The sequence below is a fragment of the Solenopsis invicta genome, chromosome 1 (assembly GCF_016802725.1).
Source record: "Solenopsis invicta isolate M01_SB chromosome 1, UNIL_Sinv_3.0, whole genome shotgun sequence".
In the NCBI taxonomy this organism is placed as follows: Eukaryota; Metazoa; Arthropoda; class Insecta; order Hymenoptera; family Formicidae; genus Solenopsis; species Solenopsis invicta.
The window spans coordinates 5,453,385-5,476,498 of NC_052664.1; the positions used below are offsets into that span (position 1 = coordinate 5,453,385).

General features: G+C 31.5%; 1 protein-coding gene across 1 annotated transcript in view; it reads left to right on the top strand.

The window, feature by feature from the left end:
* Positions 1 to 9,801: 9,801 nt before the first annotated feature.
* Positions 9,802 to 23,114, top strand: part of LOC113004390 (sodium channel protein Nach-like) — a 100,555-nt gene continuing 87,242 nt past the window's right edge. Inside the window, exon 1 of the mRNA XM_039446442.1 lies at positions 9,802 to 13,688. Coding sequence (XP_039302376.1) covers positions 13,495 to 13,688 — 194 coding nt within the window. The 5' untranslated portion in view covers positions 9,802 to 13,494. The remainder of the gene's footprint in view (positions 13,689 to 23,114) is intronic.

A 23,114-nucleotide genomic window follows, 5' to 3' on the forward strand; every position in this document is an offset into this window, starting at 1 on the left:
ACTGAATTCAAAATGGCATTAATCGATAGATTTTCGTTTGCACATTACCAAACAAGTCGAATTTTTCATTTGCACACATTTATTTAAAAAGTTATTAATAATTAATTTTTTGATTTGTTTCGACCTGTCAAATTGCAATCATCAAAAACATTAATCAAACCAAGCGTCATAGCTTATATAAAATTAACTAAAAATTTTTAAAGATGTAAAACTAAAAATCTGTTGATTGTATTGATTGTAAACAAATTTTGTAAAAGTTAAAAGATTAATATAAAATAAACTTCCTACAAAAATCTTTTATTTTTTTTTTAATTAATTTATTTTCCAAAATTGTTAAACCTACTTAAAATTATTTCGTGAAAGCAAAAAACTTGCATAAAAAAAGCTTAATTATATTACCTTATTACTTATATAACGTTGATAAAGTCTCCCCTCACTCCGCAAAAATATATTTATTAATCATTTTAACTAAAGGTGTGCAAACTCACGAAGGCGACTCTTCTCAAAATTTAAATTGTTAATAACTTTAATTAAGCATAAAAAATTAACCGATTTAAGAAAGTGCAAATAAGTCTACTGGGTAATGCTATTGTAACCGCATTATCTGCGTTTCGAGCTTATCTATCAAAATCAACTTTTTTAAAACTTTAATTGTTTATAACTTTTGAACTAAAAGTGTGCAAACAAAAAATCAACTTGATTCAAAATGTGCAAACGAAAATCTATCCATTAAGCCTATTGAAATCTAATTTGCTCGCAGTTGGGGGGCTATTGTGAAGTTAGCCCCCCCAAATTTGTTTTATTAATAACTTTTAAACTAAAAGTGTGCAAACGAAAAATCGAGGTGTGCATAAATGTGCAAACGATGTGCAATCGAATGAGCTAAAAAAAGTTATTTTTATTCTTAAAACTTTAATTGTTTATAACTTTTGAACTAAAAGTGTGCAAACGAAAAATCAACTTGATTCGAAATGTGCAAACGAAAATCTATCCATTAAGCCTATTGAAATCTAATTTGCTCGCAGTTGGGGGGCTATTGTGAAGTTAGCCCCCCCAAATTTGTTTTATTAATAACTTTTAAACTAAAAGTGTGCAAACGAAAAATCGAGGTGTGCATAAATGTGCAAACGATGTGCAATCGAATGAGCTAAAAAAAGTTATTTTTTTTCAATTTCGAGGGGCTAACTTCACGCAGGTCCAAACACTGATGTTTTACGTAAAGCAAAAAGTGAAATGCAAGAAAAACGTTTGGGTATCACAGGTAACTTATTAATTTTCACGTGAATACTAATATTTAACAAAAGTACCATAAATTAGTACAAAAATTAAAATTTCTAAAGAAACTATTGAAAATTAGTAAATTGCAGAAATAAATTTTGTTATGTAATAAACAGTTACATAGTAAATAAGTATAATAAATTTTATTTACTTAATAATTAAAATATTTGAAAAATTCGTATAGACCTACTTTAAAATATAAGAAAATAATTTTTTTGAAATATTTTCTTCAATTGTGTCTGCTATTTTGTACAAAATGATACTGTTTCATATTTATAGAATTGATAAATTTATTATGGTTTAACCGGGATATAATTAAATATAAATAATAATTTTTATTTTTTAGGATCATTACCAATAAGTAATTTAGTTGACGCGGAAAATATGACACATATAGGAATCATAAAAAAAGTTGGAGCATCGCCATTCTTCTGTCACTATTGGACGAAAGAGCAAAAATTGCTTTACAAGTTAAATTCGAAATTTGATAAGTCATCATTCATGACAATTGACGCTACAGGATCAATAGTTAAAAAAATACGATATACGCATGTAAAATCGAAGCACATATTTTTATATCAATGTATGAGCGTTTCGTCTGCGGGAAGTGTACCTGTTTTCCAAATGTTATCTGCCGATCATACTGCGACTGCAATAACAACTTGGCTTTTGACGATTTTGAGTGATAATGTCGCGATTCCTCAAATGATTGTATGCGATTTTAGTATGGCTCTATTGATATCTATCGCAATTGCATTTGGAAAGAAAGCTGATTTAAAAGACTATATGAACACTTGCTATGATATTATAATAAACCAAAAGGAAACACTCCCTGCTACATATATTCGTATAGATGTTAGTCATTTAGTGGCAATAATATGTAGATGGATCTGCGTTAAAAAGCACCCATTTGCAAAAGTACGTCAATTTTTTATAAGATCGATTTGTCAAGCATACCAAATGCAATCAATTGAAAATTTAGAATATTTTTTGGAATCAATTTTAGTAGTAGCACTCAGTCATACATTAACTTGTAATTCTAGTCAACTTCCATCCCAGATACGATTTGAATACGTAAATTCAATTATCAAAGGAATGACTATTGAAATTAATAAAGAAATAGAGCATGCTGAAACGTCTGAAAACGAGAAAATAGAAGAAGATAAGTATAAAAAATATTTTAAACAACAATCTTCTCAACCATGGGTGAAGTGGTCCACAAAAATTTACGATCAAGCTTCAAACATTGCGTCGCAATGTTTTGATGGCGAAACATTAAATGCTTATTATAATATTGAAGTTGCAGAAAATTTGAAACGTTTAATGTACTATCTTCCTCTATGGACTGGTATTATGATACCGTTTTTTGGCATTGGAAATCGCGTTGCAACGTCTTCCAGCGTTGAAGCGGAATTTGCTAATATTAAAATACGCGCTTTTAAAAACGAATTGCCTTTAAGAGCCGATAAATTTATTTTTCGTCACGTAGATTATTTAGATGGTCGTGTTAAAGAAGCCTCAGCAAAATCTACATTTTCAAAAACTGAATCGCTTAAAAAGAAAGTAAAAGCTATTTTAAAAGAGCCTGCGAACGAGAATGTCGATGTAATTACTGAAATTAATGATACATTGATGAATACCAATGTATCACAAAGCAACTATTCAGTTGATCTTTCGTCGAGTAAAGTTGAGGTTTTTGATATTTTACAAGATAGCAGTAGAGAAAATGTAGAAAATATACTTCAGGCAAACATAAAAATAAATAACGCAATGGATAATAAAAACTTAAAAAAAGAAACGAACGAATTCGATTATAATGATGTTAATGATGTACAAGATGTCAATATAGAAAACGTAAATGATACACTAGAGGCAAACATAAAAATAAAGAAAGCAATAGATAAAAGCTTAGAAGAAGTAAACGAATCTAATTTTAGTGATATACAAGATGTCGGTATGGAAAAGGTAAACAATGTGCTTGAAGAAAGTCTAGAAAGGAATAAAGCAATAAACGATAAAAGTTCAGAAGATGTAAATGAATCCGATCTAGAGCAAAAAAATCCTCTTAAAGAACATGAAAATTGGAGAGGAAAAATTACACCAGGTAAAAAAAGAAAACATTCAACTTATATGGATCCTTTTCCAGACTGGGATTTTGTACAATCACATAAATTCGTAGATATACCAATATTAAGAAATGGCAATATGTGCGAAAGCATTAAATTTAAAAATAAATATGTATGTGTAAAAAATACATGTGCTTTTGATTCTCTTGTACAAATATTAGCACATGCGATAGGCAAAGAAAAATTTTATAAAAATTACATCCAAGATTTCGAATATCCAGTGTTAAAATTAGCGCAACATATTTTAGCCCGCGGAAAAATTATTGCAAATGATTACAAAATTCGCATGGAAATTTTACAAAAAACAAATATCTGTAAAATTTCAGGTACAAGATATGTACAATTTCTCGACGCTACTTGTAACGTTGATTGCCTAACGCAAAAATTATTTATGGATATACCCAGTGTAATTAGATATACAAATTGTTCTAATTGTAAATACGTGCAACACAGAAATTTACCCACTTTATGTGCTAACATAGAAATATTATTTAGAAAAGGATTTGATTATATACAAGAAGCTATTGACGATACGGAAAATTTAAATGTTACCCAAGCGTGCAAAAAATGTTGTGCTAATTTAGAAAGACAACACGATTATGGTCCTCACATATTCCTCGACACAAGTGTGATATCAGATTCAAGTTACAATGTCAAGTGTAAAAAAACCGTATCACTTGAAAATTTTACTAAAATTATCAAACTTGGAGAAAAAAGTTATTCGTTATGCGGCATTATAGAATATAAAGGAAACCAAAGCAAATCTTTTGAAATGGGACATTACACAGCTATAGTGTATACAGGATTTTCATGGTATGAATATGATAGCCTCAGAACTAAAAAAATGTATGTATCTTCTGAAAAAATTGTTACACCACATACTATAATGTACGTACGAAATAAATAAAATGAATTTTACAAATTAAAAGATATAAATTTGTACATATAAAGTTGAAGAATCCTTTAGCAGAAACTGATTAATTATTGAGAGTTTTAACTTTATTTTAAATATTTGTACAGCTCCTACAATAGATGAAACAGTTCATGTCATTAAAGTAAAAAATGCCTCAAAACAAAATGAGATGTCAAATTCATACAGCGTCTCACTTTTTCCTACAAAAGTTGCCGTCACAGTTTTTGTCAAATTTTAAAATATCTACAGTTCTACATGAATTCCAGAAAGAATTCTAGTGATAAACCGTTTCGATTTTAATTTCGAAATAATTTGTATTACTAAAAAGTCGTTTTTATGAGAACGAAGATGAGATGCAAATCAGCTTTTGAGAGTTTTGCGCATTATAAGTTATTTTTGACGTAGCTCTGACGTAGCATGTATTTAATCACCTTGTAAAGAGTCATGAATGATCGCAAATGTCGATTATGTAACTTTAAAGTGTGAAAATTTTTTTAAGTGTTCTCAGAGTTCTATTGAGAGTTTTGGATAGCCACTACAAAGTTCTATGAAAAATCTTAATGAGAAAATTTCGGAAAACTGATATTTTTGAAATTTCAACTCTTTCATTGATACCACTTTTGAGAATTTAACAGCGACTTTTTTTATTTTATCAGGCAGAACTATTTCTAAATAAATTTTTTGTCATAAGGATTTTAGATAGAACGCATCGTTAACTACCTAAAACTCTCAACAGAGCTACCAGAAGTCTTAAAAATTTTCTTGTACACGAATAATATAGAATTCTTAAAAAAAATTTTGCACTCGAAAAGTATAAAGTCGTCACCTATAATCGTCCGTAACATTTTCGTTTTCTATCCTACAGATTTTTGTCATTAAGATTTTTGATAGAACTCATCGGGAACTACCCAGAACTCTAAACAGAACTACCAGAACTCTTAAAAAATTTTTCGCACTCGGAAAATATAAAATCGACACACCTGCGATCGTCCGTAACATTTTCGTTTTCAATCCTACAGATTTTTATCATTAAGATTTTTGATAGAACTCATCGGGAACTACCCAGAACTCTAAACAGAACTACCAGAACTCTTAAAAAAAATTTTGCACTCGAAAAGTATAAAATCGTCACCTATAATCGTCCGTAACATTTTCGTTTTCAATCCTACAGATTTTTGTCATTAAGATTTTTGATAGAACTCATCGGGAACTACCCAGAACTCTAAACAGAACTACCAGAACTCTTAAAAAATTTTTCGCACTCGGAAAATATAAAATCGACACACCTGTGATCGTCCGTAACATTTTTGTTTTCAATCCTACAGATTTTTGTCATTAGGATTTTTGATAGAACTCATCGGGAACTACCCGGAACTCTAAACAGAACTATCAGAACTCTTAAAAAATTTTTCACACTTGGAAAATATAAAATTGACACACCTGCGATCGTCCGTAACATTTTCGTTTTCAATCCTACAGATTTTTGTCATTAAGATTTTTGATAGAACTCATCGGGAACTACCCAGAACTCTAAACAGAACTACCAGAACTCTTAAAAAATTTTTCCGAACTTTAAAAATACAAGGTCGACATCGTAAAAAAATTTTTTAAGCGTTCTGGGAGTTCTGTTGAGAGTTCTGAATAGGCGTCGCGGAGTTATATCAAAAATCTTAATGAGAAAATTATGTAAAACTAATACTTTTGAAGTTTCTTTCATTTTTTTTCATTCCACTTTCGAGAATTCAATTGCGATTTTTTTTACTTTTTTGAGCAGATCTGTTTCTAAAATTTATGGAGAACTCTAGAACTCATCAATGTTCATGCGATGCTGTTTTTGGTCGCAATTGAGCAATTTTGGTACGAATTTCGCGGCGACCCGCCTCATGCCCAAATCATTGATAAAAATCGAATGGCACGAGCCAATCGATATGTTTAGGTCCTCAGCAACTTCTCTAACGGTGATTCGACGATTGGCCAATACCATTTTCTCCACTTCATTAATTTTTTCGTCTGTTGTTGAAGTGCTCGGGCGTCCGGCACGCTCTTCGTCGTTCACATCTTCTCGGCCTTCTGAGAACATTTTGTACCACCGATAAACGTTGCTTCGGTCCAAGGTAGCTTCTCCGTATGCCACAGTCAACATTCGGAATGCATCCGCGCACTTAATTTCGTTTTTCACACAAAATTTGATACAGGTTCTTTGATCCATTTTTTTGAATAGGTAAAAATCGAAGACGATCCAAAACACGTGCAAGCAAAGCAGCTGTCAACAATTAAGTGAACATTCAAAATGGCCGAGCTTGTCGGCATAAGTGAGAGACATGAGTACCAACATAACGCCACAAAAAGATCGAAATTCGAATATACGTAACCCGCGAAAATTCAAAATTCGCGATACTTTTTGAACACACCTCGTATTATATTATAGCACAATAATTTTTCTGATGCAATTTCTTTGCAAATGAAATCAAGTAAAAGATGTTTTGATAATTTATTACGATTAAACTAATCTTTTTATACTCCCAATATTGAAGCCATATAAACTATGTAGATGTAACTATACATGGAAGGTAGAGCATTATAATTCGGAATCACTATAAATTATAGTTAAATTATGGCAATTACAAAGCATTCTCTTCTCTCAGTGTACAACTATTATACATTTTATTTAGCAAGTGTTTTATGTACACAATGCATTAAAAACTAATCTTAATTTTTCAAAATTGGTCGACAATTTTCAGATTGCATTTAATGCTCAACCCGTCGCATAAGTCACAAAATACACGTCGCTGTTAACAAAAATTTGGATGTTAGATCAGTGTTGTTAGACGGGCCCGCTTTTTCGCGCATGCGCGACTACAGTCAGCGCTGTAACCGATGTATTGAGAAATGGGCGCGTTAGTCTTGGCGCCCTTGGCCGTTGACGGAGTTGGCGGGCTCGCCGTAAGATTAGGTTAAGGTAAGTCTACATAGGTTTGTTCGCGTTGCTTGCATTCGATATCTTTTTTTTCGCGCTCAATATCTTTGTTGTCTCTCTGGCTCTTATAGATCTTTCTTGTTGAATAAATATATATATATATATATTTAATTTTTTTTTTGTTTCAAGTGCATGAATTTTTAGAGATTTCAAGCAACGCGAACAAACCTATTTTTTTTATCATGGATTTAAATATTTTAAAATCAAAAGGAGCAATTAAAAAAAGTAAAATTAGAGACTTTCAAACTTCGTGGCTAGACGAGAATGCTTTTAAAGGATGGTTAGCTCCTCACCATAAAAAAAATAAAGCTATGTACACTGCATGTAATAAGACCATTAAATGTTGTAAAACAAATTTGTTAAAACACTCACGGACGGTCAAACATTTAGAAAATATTAATTTAAATAAAACAATTCAAAATGTAGAAGACGACTTAACAGAGTTAACATTATCTCATAAAGATAAAGTTAAAAGAGCCGAAATTAAATTAGCAGCATTTTTTGCTGAGCATAATATTTCGTTTTGTTCCGTAGATCACTTAATTCCGGTATTGAAGAATATTTGCGACGATTCTAAAGTTATGCAAGATATCATACTAGGCCGAAATAAATGTACAAATATTTTTAAAGATATTTTAGCCAAAAATGTAATTGAAAAAATCATTTTTGATTTACAATCTTGTAATTTTTCTATACTAATTGATGAAAGCACAGACATTTCAGATACGAAATTGATGTGCATTCTTGTAAAATATGTATCTCCGGAAACTAAAAAAGTAATAACACAATTATTAGACTTAATATCATTAGACGCTAAAGATTGTTCCGCAACAAAAATATTTCAAGTTTTTAAAGATCTTTTCGAAAAAAAAATATTCCTCTTAAAAATATTGTCGGAATGGCATCTGATAATGCATCAGTCATGACTGGATGCAATAAATCTTTTATGACACTTTTAAAATTAGAAGTACCGCGGTTAATAACATTAAATTGTATTTGCCATTCCTCCGCGTTAGTAGCAAGCAAAGCTTGTGAAAAATTACCTTCGTCTTGTGAACATTTAATAAGAAGTATTTACACTTATATTTCGGGCAGTGCGAAAAGATGTACAATTTTACAAGAATTTCAAGAATTCTTCAATGTGGAAAGTAAAAAGTTATTAAAATTATCAAACACTAGATGGCTCGTCTTACATAAATGTGTTGTTAGAATTCTTGAAAATTGGGACGTTTTAAAAAGTTATTTTGTTTTAGCAGTTGTAGAAGACAAATTAAAATCTGCGGAACTTATTTTATCAAATTTAAATAACGATATTATTAAAGCATACTTTTTATTTTTTAAATATGCATTAAATTTTTTAAATAAATTTAATGCTTTATTTCAGTCCCGTCAAATTTTAATTCATAAATTATTTGAAAGTAGCCAACAATTGATTCATCAATTAGCTCGAAATTTTATGACAATAAATTCCTTAAAAAATATTAAAGATTTAGATTTAAATAATGATAATAATATATTAACTTTAGAAGATGTAAATGTGGGACCAGAATGTGAAACTTTTATAGAATCTTTACCTTTAGCATGTAGAGAAGAAATTAAATTAGCATGTTTAGATTTTTATAAAACAGCAGTTTGTGAAATGCTAAAACGTTTGCCTTATAAGGATCCTCTTTTTGAATGTTTATCTTTTTTATCTCCGGAAATTGCTTTGTATGATGAAGGTAGAGTAACAATTAAAAATTTAACTAATATTGGCACACTAGTAGAAAATATTAATATTACTAATTTAGCTTTAGTGGGGAATTTTGCCAACAATTTTTAATGATAAACAAAAAAAAGAATTTGAATCTTTGCCAATTGATGAAATGTGGGAAAAAATATTAGATTATAAAGATTTTACCGGAGAAGTTTTTCCAAATTTAAAATTATTAGTTAACGTAGTTTTATATTTTCCTCATTCTAATGCCGAGGCCTAACGAATTTTTTCTATGGTTACCGACATTAAAAATAAAAAACGAAACCGATTATCTAATGATACTGTTTCTGCAATGTACGTAGTTCGGTCTAATTTTCAAGCACACAATATTAATTGTACAAATTTTGATACGGATTTAAGGCATTTAGAACTTCACACTGCACAAAATTTATATAAAAGTTAATACAAATTTGATGGTCTTAGCTTTGCTTTTTCTAAATAATTATTTTGCTTAATAGCTTTGTTTTTATTTTTTATTATTATTTTGCTGCATAATTTTACGCTGTTATTTTTTTTATTTAATTTGCATAGAGTCACATCTAGCCACATTTTTTAATGCATGTTTATCTTTATTATTATTAATTATATTTGTGTTTTAGAATATTTATTTTAAAAATCCAAATCCAGCCAAAGAAACGTGCAATTATTTTAAAAAATAATATTATTTATATAAAATTATTTATATAGAAATAATTATTTATTATCTATTTAATATTAATTTTATTTATAATTATATATATATACGAAGACTGATTTATTTTATTAATTATTATTAATGTGTTGTATATTTTATTTTTATTTTTATTAATTTTATGAAATTGTTGTATTTTTATTTGAATACTGGTGAGGTTTTTTGGCAGTTTTCCCTTGCCCTAGCAACAAATGTTGGTATCCTATGACATTCTGCCAAATAAAATATTTTATTTTTATTTAAATGTGTATTTTATTTAACAAATTATTTAACCTTCCTTTTCTTATTCTGTATTATTAAGTAGCGATTACTTAATTTTTAATTTGTATTTTATATATGTGTATTTATATATGGAAAATGTAAAGAATATATTAATATTTCCCTACATTTATAAAAAAATTTGTATAGGCTACCAAAGGTCTCCTTTCTGTCAGTAATAAATACTTCACTGAAGCATCATCTGACGCGCATGCGCGAAAAAGCGGGCCCGTCTGACAACACTGTGTTAGATACGTGTTAGCAATGTGTCAATCACGTTTCGAACATCGAACAGTTGAGATGTTGCTGACAAGAAACCTAACATGCGACGAGTTAGCACGTCACAGTGACGTGCTTGTTTCGTTTAGTGCAGGCATGGCCCCGTGAGCGCCTACAAAACATGCGAGGAGGAGAACGTGCTCCCTCTTTGCACGGTTGCTTCTTCCCATCTTCTGGCTCCGCAATCCACCTATCCCCTCTATACGACCGCTCTCGGTCCCTACTATGCTACAGTATGTGCACGTGACTCGCGCGTGTGGAAGAAAAAGCGGAGAAGCTCGAGTTATAGTTTGTGGGCCATGCCTGGTTTAGTGCAAGCAGGGATGGGTTTGGAAATGCTTCCTTTCCAAGTTATAAACATTTTTTTGATTTTACAAAAATTGCTGGAAATGATTTCATCCTGCATCAATGCATGCTTTGCAACGTCGCATGAATTGTCGAATTGTTCACAAATTCCCGGAGTATTTCGTATTTTTTCACACGCAGCGATAATACGAATTCGGAGTACTTCCACAGTAGCAACAGAAGTATCATACACGAGTCTTAAGACGATGCTGGACCGGTCTCTATATGTGCTTATTTTTGTGCACAGATAACTCTTAATTGGCTTTACAGATCACAAAATCCTTTTACACAATTAAAGTAATGACAAAAACACACCTCGCTAGTTATAATTAAATACAAAAAACGAAAGTTGATTAAAAAATTATAGTTTAATTATCGGCTTCTGCAGCCGACACGTAACAATACATACCCATATAAAAGTTTTAGACATTGTGTGTATGAAATAACTAGCTAGCGAGGTGTGAATTAAATCAAAGAACAATACGGTGCTTGCAAAATAATCTTAGAAACTTTAGTATAAAAGATATAAATGTATGAAAATTGTTTATGTAATTTTCACGTGTATTGGTGCGAAGAGCAGAAATTGGGTTCATTGTAGTTCAGAGATCTTGCATTAGAGGCGTTGAAGTCAAAAAAACAAAGACAGATGAGTGCGTTTGACAAAGTGCGCTAGCCTATTCCCCTTACTCTTTGCCTCACGTGCGACCCATAGTTCATCGAAAAAAAATCTACAGCAATCTGCAGTACCGACGTTGAGTGAGTTTCACCGTCAGTCCAGCATCGCCTTAAGATGTCCCCATAAGTAAAAATTCAAAGGGTTCAAATCGGGAGAACGTGCAGGTCAAGCGATGAGTCTTCCCCTATCAATCCGTCTATTGATGTATGTATTATTCAGGAATTCTCAAACAATGCGGCTGAAATGTGCTGGAGCTTTATCATGCATGAACCACATTTGATTGCGTATCTGTAGTAGAACGTCTTGTAATAATATAAAGAGTTGCGTTTCCAATAATTATCTGTAGTTGTTACTATTAAATGTAGAAAGAAAAATCGGTCCAAAAGTGCATAAAAAGGGAGCAGCCTCTGACGACCTTGAACTTGACCTGTACAACTTTTCCTTATAAATTAATTGGCGCTTTTGTACAGTTTTTGATATATACTTAGAGAAAGAAAAAACAGTTTTTCTTAATTATTTCAAAAAATATTCATTTTACAAAAAAATGTATTTACCCCAAAAATTATTAATATATGAAAAATGTTATTTGATAAAAGGTATTATTTTAGATCTCTGTATTTAAGTAGTTCTTAAAAAATGTTCTACTCTTTTTATTACAAAAATTATATTGCATGACATACTAATGCCTGTACCGCATGTATAAATTATTCACGATTTTCTTGGAGAAGCAATAAATAGCGCAATTTCATATGCTGTGGTAATAAGCGATCGCAAATGCGATATCAAAGTAGTAATTAAACCATGCTAGATACAAAATGATTTTACTGGATCTCTTCTGTTTTAATTTTTAATGTGGATCAATACATGCACGAATCGATTGCACGCGAGTTTTATGACGCTCGATGTAAACAACGTCAGTCGTAATCTCAAATGATCACGCGAGTATTCGGGATATTACTTGTGCTGTCAGCATCACCGTGATAAAATGTATTACGGGAGTTTCCATTTTGTGTTACATACTTAGATATATAGCTTTTTTGTTCCAATCAATTGCAAGGTTTGCACTTATTAAAGAGAGAATTTTGGATTATTATCATCAAAAAAATATTAAATATTGTAAACCTTTAATTAATTACATTTTTATCTTTTAACGATTGTTTTTGTGCTAGAAAATTAAGATTCATGATAATTATTTGATGAAAAATTTGATAAAAAAATTCCATTAAATATTGTAAAATTGAAAAGTTGTTAATTATAATAAATTCTTTCTTATTCATACACACACACACACACACACACACACACACACACACACACACACACACACACACACACACGTGCGCGCGTGTGTGTATATATATCTTGGTCGTTATTTTGCAGATATAAGTCAACTGCTTTGATAAGGTAAGTGCATACCTAAACAGAATTATTGGTCGTGATAAGGATATGCTTTTATCACAAATTTTATTTCCAAATTGAGCTTAACTGTAATAGATACTATTATTTTGGAAAATATTTGTGATATTATTACTTAATATTACTTAAGTTTTTATGTACACATACCTTAGTAGCAATTTGCCGTAAGATTACTATAAATCTTGCAGTAAATTCTTGACAGATTCTGATAGACTAGAACATTACAATCTACTTTCTCATTCTGATCAAGTTTTCTGAATCTGCAATCAAATTCTTGCAAGAAACTTGCACATATTTGCTACAAGAATTGGAAAGAATCTGCTTCAAGATAGTTCGATTTGCAGCAAGTATTTGTAAATAGTTCATTTACATGTGCGAATTTCGTAGCAGACTGCTGACAGACTACCAGAAAGGCCATATTGGGAATAACTTTTCGTATTTGACTCAATTGTACTGCAATTAACTCCACGCAGATTCTGCTCTACAGAAAATGCTGCAAAGATATATTTATGCATACATAAAAACAGTAAAAAAATGTTTTCTTTGTTAAGTGCTTTTTATTTACATTTACAATTTAACCTTTATTACATTTTTCTTACAATTATAAAATACTTTCTCATTTACAATAATTAATCTATTGTAATTTCAAGACTAATTTGCAAACTTATATTATACATGTAGTTATGTAAATAATACATACCTATAATAGCTTAAATAATAATTTATTGTAAGTTAGTTAACTTCTTTAGTATCTAATTTAAAAAGAATTTGAATTACAGATGTGGAGTGAAAATAATAAAGTTAAAGGTAAAGAAAATACCATTACCAAGAAAGGAGGGGTGACAAAAAATTCGGAAAGATCAAAACTTTCGAGGATGAAAATGATATCAAAATATATAAAATTTTATTGTCATTATTCCACTTTAAACGGTTTGAAATATCTTGCTAATTCTCGAAGACCTTGGTTTGAAAGGTAATGTCAAGCAAAATAATATTTACTTATTAGTGAATGCGCTAATGAAATGGATGCAGAAATTTCTAGTTATTATATAAAATTCAAAATTTTAATTATAAAACAAATTTAATCATAAAAGATCATGTTTGTTAATAAAAAAAGACATAAAGTATTATATAAGTTTATATATGTATTTTAATAAAATAGTTGTAAACAACTTTAATTTTGTCAAATATAATTCAATTTTCTACTTTCTATTCAACATACTATTACATTGGGGGCTAGAAGACCAGAAAAACTGATCAAAAGTCCGTTTAAAGTAATTTTGTTTAAAATTGTAAAATTAAGTAGTAATATAAGATTTTTTGGGGGATTGCTGATTTCAGAGATTGACATCATTTTAAAATTTAAAATGACGGATTCAAAATGGCAAATGCGACATACAGAAACAGTTCAGTTTGTATTAAAAACATTTTTTTAAAAGTTTTTGAAAATGCTAATTTTGAATTGGATCTTACTAATTTCAAATTAAAAATGGCGGAATCAATGTGGTGGCTAAAATCCGAAAACTAATTAAATTTGCGTGAAAATTAATTTATAAAGATTATTTGTCCTGCAATTTACATATTTGAAGTAAAAATTTCGAAGTTGAAAATATCAGATTTAATATGACACCTACAAATTGCAAGTCCAATTTATATGAAAATTTATGAACATTATTTAATTTGTACTTTTCTCTACTTGATGTAAAAATTCTTTTAATATTAAATGATAGATTAAAACTAACAAGGAACCCTTCAGAAGTGTGCGCTTAAGATTTAGACGAGCCTTTAATACGTTGTAGTACAGATGAAAATAAGGGACACGTATTTTCTTATACGTGCCCAATCTCACTTTTAGAGGGTAAAACACCCCTTTAAAGAAAATCATTTTTTTTCTTTCAAAGCGTATATTCTCGAAACTATAAAAGAAAATTGATCTAAAAGTTAAATGGCTTGAAGAGTACTTTGTAACAATAATAAAAAATTTTTTTTATTTTTTGTATATTTTTGTCCCACTGCTTACCTATTTTTTTTTAATTTTTATTTTTTTTATGATCAAAATAAAGCTTATTTTATTACAAATTGAATGGTATATGATAAAGTTATGTTGCGATATTTTTACTTTCCAAAAATAATTAAAAACTTCTCCATAAGCATATGGTACATGCGCTCGATACTTCACGCAGCATGTTTTGATCATATTTTTCCATAATAGGAAATGACGAAAACATTTTGAGGGCAGTCTGCGTAAATATTATAAAATCGTACACATCGAGAAAAACATTTACATAACACTTAAATTTATGCATATCAAGATCAATACTGGCGAGACGTAAAATCAAATTTCAAGATATAAATGATCCTAGTGCACGCACCAAGTGGCGTCGTATGCATAGTTCTACACTAATAAAATTTTGTATACATATAATAAACGCATTAATTGAATTGTATAAATGCAGTATAAAAGGTGAATTTTGAACTAATTTTTAAATTAGTTTTATGTTAGTTTTCTTGTTGTTAGTTGATGAGCTGGCGTTAGATAATAAAGGTATGGAATGTGTTAGTAATAATGTTTTGTAAACCAAATCTTTTTGTCTGTAAAATGTTAAAAAGAACAAACGTTATAATCGAATCATGTAGACTAGTAAATAAATGTTTAACTTGTATTAATTAGTATACACTATGCTTAACTTATATTAATCAGTGTACACTTTTACTTGAAATACTACATGAGCTTAAAAAGTCCCATTAAAAAGGATTTTTAATGAAAACAAGCGTTTTTTGAGCAAAGTCATATTTATTCCTCAACATAGTTGCCTTCGAGCGCGATATACTTGGTATAGCGATTTTTCAACATTTCGATGCTCTTCCTGTAGTACAAAATGTCCAAGCCTTCGAAAATGTTCACGCCTCGGTTTCCACAATGACTTCCTCATTTGATGTGAATCTTTTTGCCTGGAGCCACTGCTTGAGGTTTGAGAACACATAGGCCTCGCGAGGCGGAGAGCAGAAACAAAACGTTGAAAAACTGCGGAGCAGAAATGAAGAACGTCTTTTTACATTGCAGAGGAGAGAGAGAGAGAGAGAGAGAGAGAGAGAGAGAGAGAGAGAGAGAGAGAGAGAGAGGGGGGGAGACAGGGAGAGAGGGAGAGAGGGAGAAAGGGAGAGGGAGAGAGAGAGAGAGAGAGAGAGAGGGAGAGAGAGAGGGAGAGATTAATTGATTGATTGATTGACCTTTATTTAGCTTTCACAGCTATTTCTTGTACACAATATTATATTATATATACATTAATTATATATTAATATTAACTGATATATATTCTTTTAACAGCCTCTTAAACGCTACTAATTCTCTACATTGCTTAATCACAGTGGGTAACAAATTATACATTTTACCTTCATAAAAAAAGCTTTTTTGAGCACTTTTAGTTCTACGGAAAGTTACTACTAAGTTTCCTGTTTGCCTTGTTTGCCTATCGCATTTTCCTCCCACTATCTCTATTTTATTGTTTAACGCCTCCGAAGCCATGCCATTTAATATTTTAAAGATAAATACATTAACGTTGTAACATAGCCGTTACCTTACAAACATGAACTGTAAGGCGTGTAGCATGTGTTCAATTTTGGTATATCTATTGCACTGTAAAATTACTTTCATGGCACGATTTTGAGCTATCTGAATTTTATTCAATTGCGTTTCACCCATCCCAACTAATAGAGTGGCACAGTACTCAAAATGAGGTGCTATGATGGACTTGTACACACTACATCTAGTATATGCTGATACAAAGCTACCTATTCTATTTAAGAAACTAGTCTTTTTCCCTATTTTCTTAAGTATATAACCGCAGTGGTCCTGAAATCTAAGTCTATCGTCTAGCATTACACATAAATATTTCATGGTTGATACCCGTTCTATTTCAATTCCATCCAGACACTTCACGACAGTAATATCTCTTAATTCTTTTTTAATACTTCTAACTATCATATACATGTATTTTGTTTTATCTGCGTTCATTTTTAACTTATTTATATTCATCCAATGTTCGATTACATTAAACGCCATATTCATTTTTATCTCTACATCCGTAATACTTTCTCCATTTACATATATAGTATAAGCGTGTCATTTGCAAACATTTTTATATTGCACCCTTCTAGACAGACTTCAATTATATCATTTATATATAATATAAATAGCAAAGATCCTAGTACTGAACCTTGTGGCACTCCATATTCTGTAGGCAATAATTTAGACCATATCTGATTGAATCGTACCTGTTGTTTCCTATTATTTAAGTATGATTTGAACCACTCTAAGGTCATTCCTCTAATTTCGTATTGATACATTTTTTCTAACAATCTTTATCTATTGTTTCAAACGCTCTCTTAAGATCCATGAAGATAACTCCTACCATTTTTCCCTCGCTCACTATTAATTTCCATTCGTCTATGACGGATTGAATCGCTGTTTCACATGAATAATATTTTCTAAATCCCGCCTGATGTTCTGTTATAATATCGTTTGTTTCCAAATATGTTTCAAGTTGTTCTTTTACTACTAATTCTAGCACTTTTTCATATATTGGTAACATATTAATAGGCCTATATTTGCTCGCTTTTTTGGCTTTATCTATCTTTGGGATCGGTATATAGTAGAGGTTTTCCAACCTTCCGGACAGTGACCTTCTCTTAAAGAATTATTTATTAAAATCGCAAATTCTTCTTTTATTACGGGAAAAGCTACCTTCAATATATCACTAGTTATTCCCTCTTCCGTACCTTTCTTTTTTGGTAATCCCATAACTATTTCTTCTAGCTGCTTTAGTGTAACAACTTCAAAACTTTCCATAATTCCTTTGTTCTCGATAGTATAAATAGTTTTTTTATTTATATTCATCCAAAATTTAATTATATCACTGCCGGTTTTATCTACCTTTATAGAGTTTACTATACTATTAATACTTTGTATATAATATAAATTAAATTTATCAGCTATATTGCACTCTTCGGTATTGCCTAAGATCTCAAAATCTATATTTCCTATTTCCTTTATACCTATTGGCTCGCCTCTAATTACTTCTTTCAAGGTTTTTCACATAGTTGGAGGATTTTCTTTATTAAGATCTATCATACTTTCGTAATATTCTTTCTTTTTTTCCCTGATTAATTTTATTACTCTATTTCTTTCAATTTTATACTGTAACCAATTTTGTTCGGTACTGTTATACAAAGCTTTTCTATATGTCTCATCCCTCCTATCCGCAGCCTCTCTTATCTCATCTGAGAACCATTTTTTCCCCTCCCATACTTTTGGAATTCTAAATTTTTTTTTCGGTGCCATTACATCTAACGCATCTACTATACTGTTATCAAATTTTTTCGCTCTTTCACTCACATACATACATTCACATTGCCATCCCTAACTTTCCTGTAATTTGTTTTTTACTAAAATAACAAATTCATCTTCATCAAACTCTTTGTAACTTCTAGCGCTAAATTCTCTGTATTTACTTTCATTTTTACTCACACTTAACTCTACTTTTAGCCACTCATGGTCCGTAATCTTAGGTTCATGAATTACTTGTACTATTTTATTATTATTAGAGAAAATTAAATCTATAATTGTCTGACTGTCTTTCGTAACTCTCGTCAGTTCGTTTACACATTGCTTCATGCCCAAGCTTAACATCTCTTGTAATTTCTTTGCATAAAACGAGTCCGTCATAAGGTCTATATTAAAATCTCCTATTACCATGCATTCTCCCTTTATTACTAATTCCTCTACTATATCCTCAAAAAATCTCATGAAATCCCCTTGCGATACGCTTGGTGAATAATATGTTACCATTATAACTCCTTTATAAAGTTTTTCTTTCATTTTTATCGCAGCACACCAGCAATTTGATTCTAATTTTTTTATTAATACTACTTCATATCTAATATCGTCTCTTATATACATAATAACTCCCCCTGTGTTCCTATTTTCGGCATCGCATCTAACTACAGTGTAACCCGGCACATTTATTTCACTGTCTTTTATGTCACTAATCAGCTTGGTCTCCGTCATCGCTATCACCACAGGATTTATCCTCTTCATAACCTGATGCTGCAGTTCGTCTATGTGCGCGTAAGCTCTGCGCATTTGTATACATAATTATTTCTTCTTTCTTCGGTAGTTGCTATTTTGTATCTTCCCAACCTGCTCTCCTCTTCTCTTCCTGTAACGCCCTCTTAAAAGTTGGACATTCTCGACTGATGGCTTCATGTTTGTCATTTATTTTTAGATTGTATGTTCTATTTTTGAATATACAATTCATACATTTGCTTTCCGTCGCTGTGCAAACATGCGAGTTATGATTTCCTGTGCATTTGCAGCATGTTTCTTCTCTCGTACAATTTTTAGCAATGTGGAAGTACCCCCAGCATTTAAAACATCTTTTGACACTGATGTGATTAAATACAGGACATTTCTTCCATCCTATATTTAGTTTTGATTTCTTCAATATCAGCTTGTGCGTCTCTTCATCTACTTCCATTATTATTGATTCTTCTTCATTTCCTCTTCTTTGATTGTTACTCTTTTCTTTAACCATTCTCTTCACAATTTGCATATTTGCTGTATCTGTTTTATTCTGCTTCTTAATTGTATTTATAAGTTCATTATCATCTAAGTTCATCTCTTCTAAATTTATGTTAACAATTTTTAATTTTGGTTTCAATTGAGACGACTCGAGCACTTTATAATTCTCTCCCAGCTTAGCTTGTACTGTCTCTTTCAATTTTTTCACCTTTTCTCCAGTTTCACAACCCATAATTACTACTCCTTTGCTTCCTTTCTTTAATTTCGTTACTCCCATTGTCATATTTTTTATATCCACCTTCTTTTTTATTACTTTTTTCGTGTCTTCCTATTGCAATTTTGGTTTAACTATTATAACGTTTCCTTTCTTCTTTTCTTTAACCGCTTCACTGTAGCTTCTCTGTGGTCCTTCCTTTGATCCATATGCTGTTCCCTGTATTATTTTCTTCAAGTTTTCCAGTTCTTGCTTGACATTTCCTAATTCTTCTTGAACTACTTCTTTAATCATTATTTTAATTTCATTTTTACGTACCGCCTCGTTTTTTATTTCTTTTACAGCTCTTATAATCCAATCTATTTTTAAGTCAATGCCTGACCCTTTATTTTCACTGCTTATTGTTGTGACCGCTCCTGTAGACCCTACAGATCCTGTCGATGATGTCCTATCTCTCCCTGTTGGTGTCGGTACTTTCTCAATAACAATGAAAAATTCCTCAAATGGGCCTTTACACAGCACGTACTCTTGGTTTCTTGGTCACTACCTTGGTCGAGAATTCTATGTTTATTTACACATCCTGGATGGTAAAAAAGCTTTGGACAAATTTTACATTTAACAACTTTGCTCTTAATTGCTTTCCTACATGCCGAGCATCGATATTCTGCATATTCCTCGTCCATGCTGATAATTACCGGTCGAATACCGTTAATATCAGCATAAACGATCCGTCACCTGTGATTCACTTACACACGTCAGCACTATTGTGTCCACGTATAATGTCTACTGTCTTGTGAAACTTCGATGTCCCGAACAATAAATTCACTGCTCACATTCACAGATCGCCATATCCCAGCTAGATAACTTTTACAGCTATCCCCGGTCTATGGCGGCGTAAGTCAATCAACTTATTTTATGTCTTTTCTCATTTTAAACCACTCAAAAATTATTACATTTACGGAGCGACTCTCGACACGTCTTCTCCTGGCGAGAGAGAGAGAGAGAGAGAGAGAGGGGGGGGGGAGAGGAAGAGAGGGAGAGAGCGAGCGAACGGTAAAAAGCGAAGAAAAGCGGTAGAGATCAAGAGAGTAGTAAAAAGCCAGAGAGAGCGATAAAGAATGAAGGAAAACGGTAGAGAGCGACAGAAACCGAAGAAGAGCGGTAGAAAGCGAGAGAGAGCGAAGAAAAGCAATAGAGAATGGGGGAGAGCGTTAAAAAGCAAAAGAAAGAGAAGGACTTTTGATTGATTGATTGACGTTTATTTTAGCTTTCACAGCTATTTCTTGTACACAATTATTATATATAACTATACCTTAACTATATATTAACATTAACTGATATATATTCTTTTAACAATGACTTAAACGCTATTATTACTCTACATTACTTAATCCCAGTGGATAAGGAATTAGGACATTTTTATACCTTCATAAAAAAGACTTTTTTGAGCATTTCTGGTTTTGCGAAAAGTTACTACTAAGTTTCCTGCCTGCCTCGTTTGTCTATTGCATTCCCCTCCCATTATCCCTATTTTATTGTTTAACGCCTCCAAAGCCATGCCATTTAATATTTTAAAGATAAATACATTACGTTATAACATAATCGTTGTCTTATAGACATGAACTGTAAGGCATGTAGCATGTGTTCAATTTTAGTAAATCTATTGCACTGCAGAATTACTCTCATGGCACGGTTTTGAGCTATCTAAAGTTTATTCAATTGCGTTTTACCCATCTCATCTAATAGAGTAGCACAGTACTCAAAATGAGGTGCTATGATGGACTTGTACACAATACATCTAGTATATGCTGATGCGAAGTTACCTATTCTATTTAAAAAGCTAGCCTTTTTCTTTTTTTTTTTAAGTATATAATCGCAATCCTGCAATCTAAGTCTATCGTCTAGCATTATGCCTAAATATTTCATGGAGAGCGGTAGAGAGCAAGGGAGAGCGGTAAAGAGCGAGATAAACCGAAGAAGAGCGGTAAAGAGTGGGAGAGAGCGAAGAAGGGAGGTAGAAACCGAAAGAAAACAAAAGAAAGTGAAGGAAAACAGTAGAGAGCAAGGGAGAGCGAAAGAGAGCAAGAGAAAACGAGAGAGAATACATGAATAAATGAATAAGCTTTCATTACTGCCTTAGGGTTAGCCTTCTAAGGGCAGGCAGATACAGAGGTAGGAACGAAAAGAGGTGCCAAAGCATTCACTGTTTAATAACAAAATAAGATAATGAAAAATAATACATGCAAAAGAAAACTACAAACTTACAAACTAATAACAAAATAAAGATAAAAATAAAAATTACAAAATAGAAAATAAACAAAAGAAATAAGAGATAAACAGAAATAATTATTCAAGCGCAAAATAAAATAAAATAAGCATAACATAATAATATAGTAAGCAGCTAGAAAATAATATATACGGAAAAGTAATAACAAAAATAAGAATAAAAATGAGCGTATACACGTATATATGTGAAAATAAGATTAAGTAACATAACATAAATTATTTAAGCGCAAAATATAATAAAATAAGCATAACATAATAATATAGTAAGTAACCAGAAAATAATATGTACAGAAAAATAATAACAAAAATAAGAGCGTATACATGTACGAGGTGTGTTCAAAAAGTATCGCGAATTTTGAATTTTCGCGGGTTACGTACGAGGTGTGTTCAAAAAGTATCGCGAATTTTGTGTTTTTTCAAAAATTATTTATTTATTCATGAATATCTATTTTGTCCCCTTCAAAGTAATCCCCATGAGATATTATACACTTGTGCCAACGGTTTTTCCAATCTTCGAAGCACTTCAAAAAATCATTTTTTTTTATCTTGTTCAGCTCCTCCTTCGATGCCGTCTTTATCTCGTCAAGCGTAGCGTAACGTCGTCCTTTCATGGGCCTCTTCAGTTTAGGGAACAAGAAAAAGTCACAGGGGGCCAGATCTGGGGAATACGGTGGCTGCGGCATCATTAGTGTGTTGTTTTTGGCCAAAAAGTAAAGCAATTTACTTAAAAGTAAAGGCAATTTTGGTACGAATTTCGCGGCGACCCGTCTCATGCCCAAATCATTGATAAAAATCGAATGGCACGAGCCAATCGATATGTTTAGGTCCTCAGCAACTTCTCTAACGGTGATTCGACGATTGGCCAATACCATTTTCTCCACTTCATTAATTTTTTCGTCTGTTGTTGAAGTGCTCGGGCGTCCGGCACGCTCTTCGTCGTTCACATCTTCTCGGCCTTCTGAGAACATTTTGTACCACCGATAAACGTTGCTTCGGTCCAAGGTAGCTTCTCCGTATGCCACAGTCAACATTCGGAATGCATCCGCGCACTTAATTTCGTTTTTCACACAAAATTTGATACAGGTTCTTTGATCCATTTTTTTGAATAGGTAAAAATCGAAGACGGTCCAAAACACGTGCAAGCAAAGCAGCTGTCAACAATTAAGTGAACATTCAAAATGGCCGAGCTTGTTGGCATAAGTGAGAGACATGAGTACCAACATAACGCCACAAAAAGATCGAAATTCGAATATACGTAACCCGCGAAAATTCAAAATTCGCGATACTTTTTGAACACACCTCGTATATTCGAATTTCGA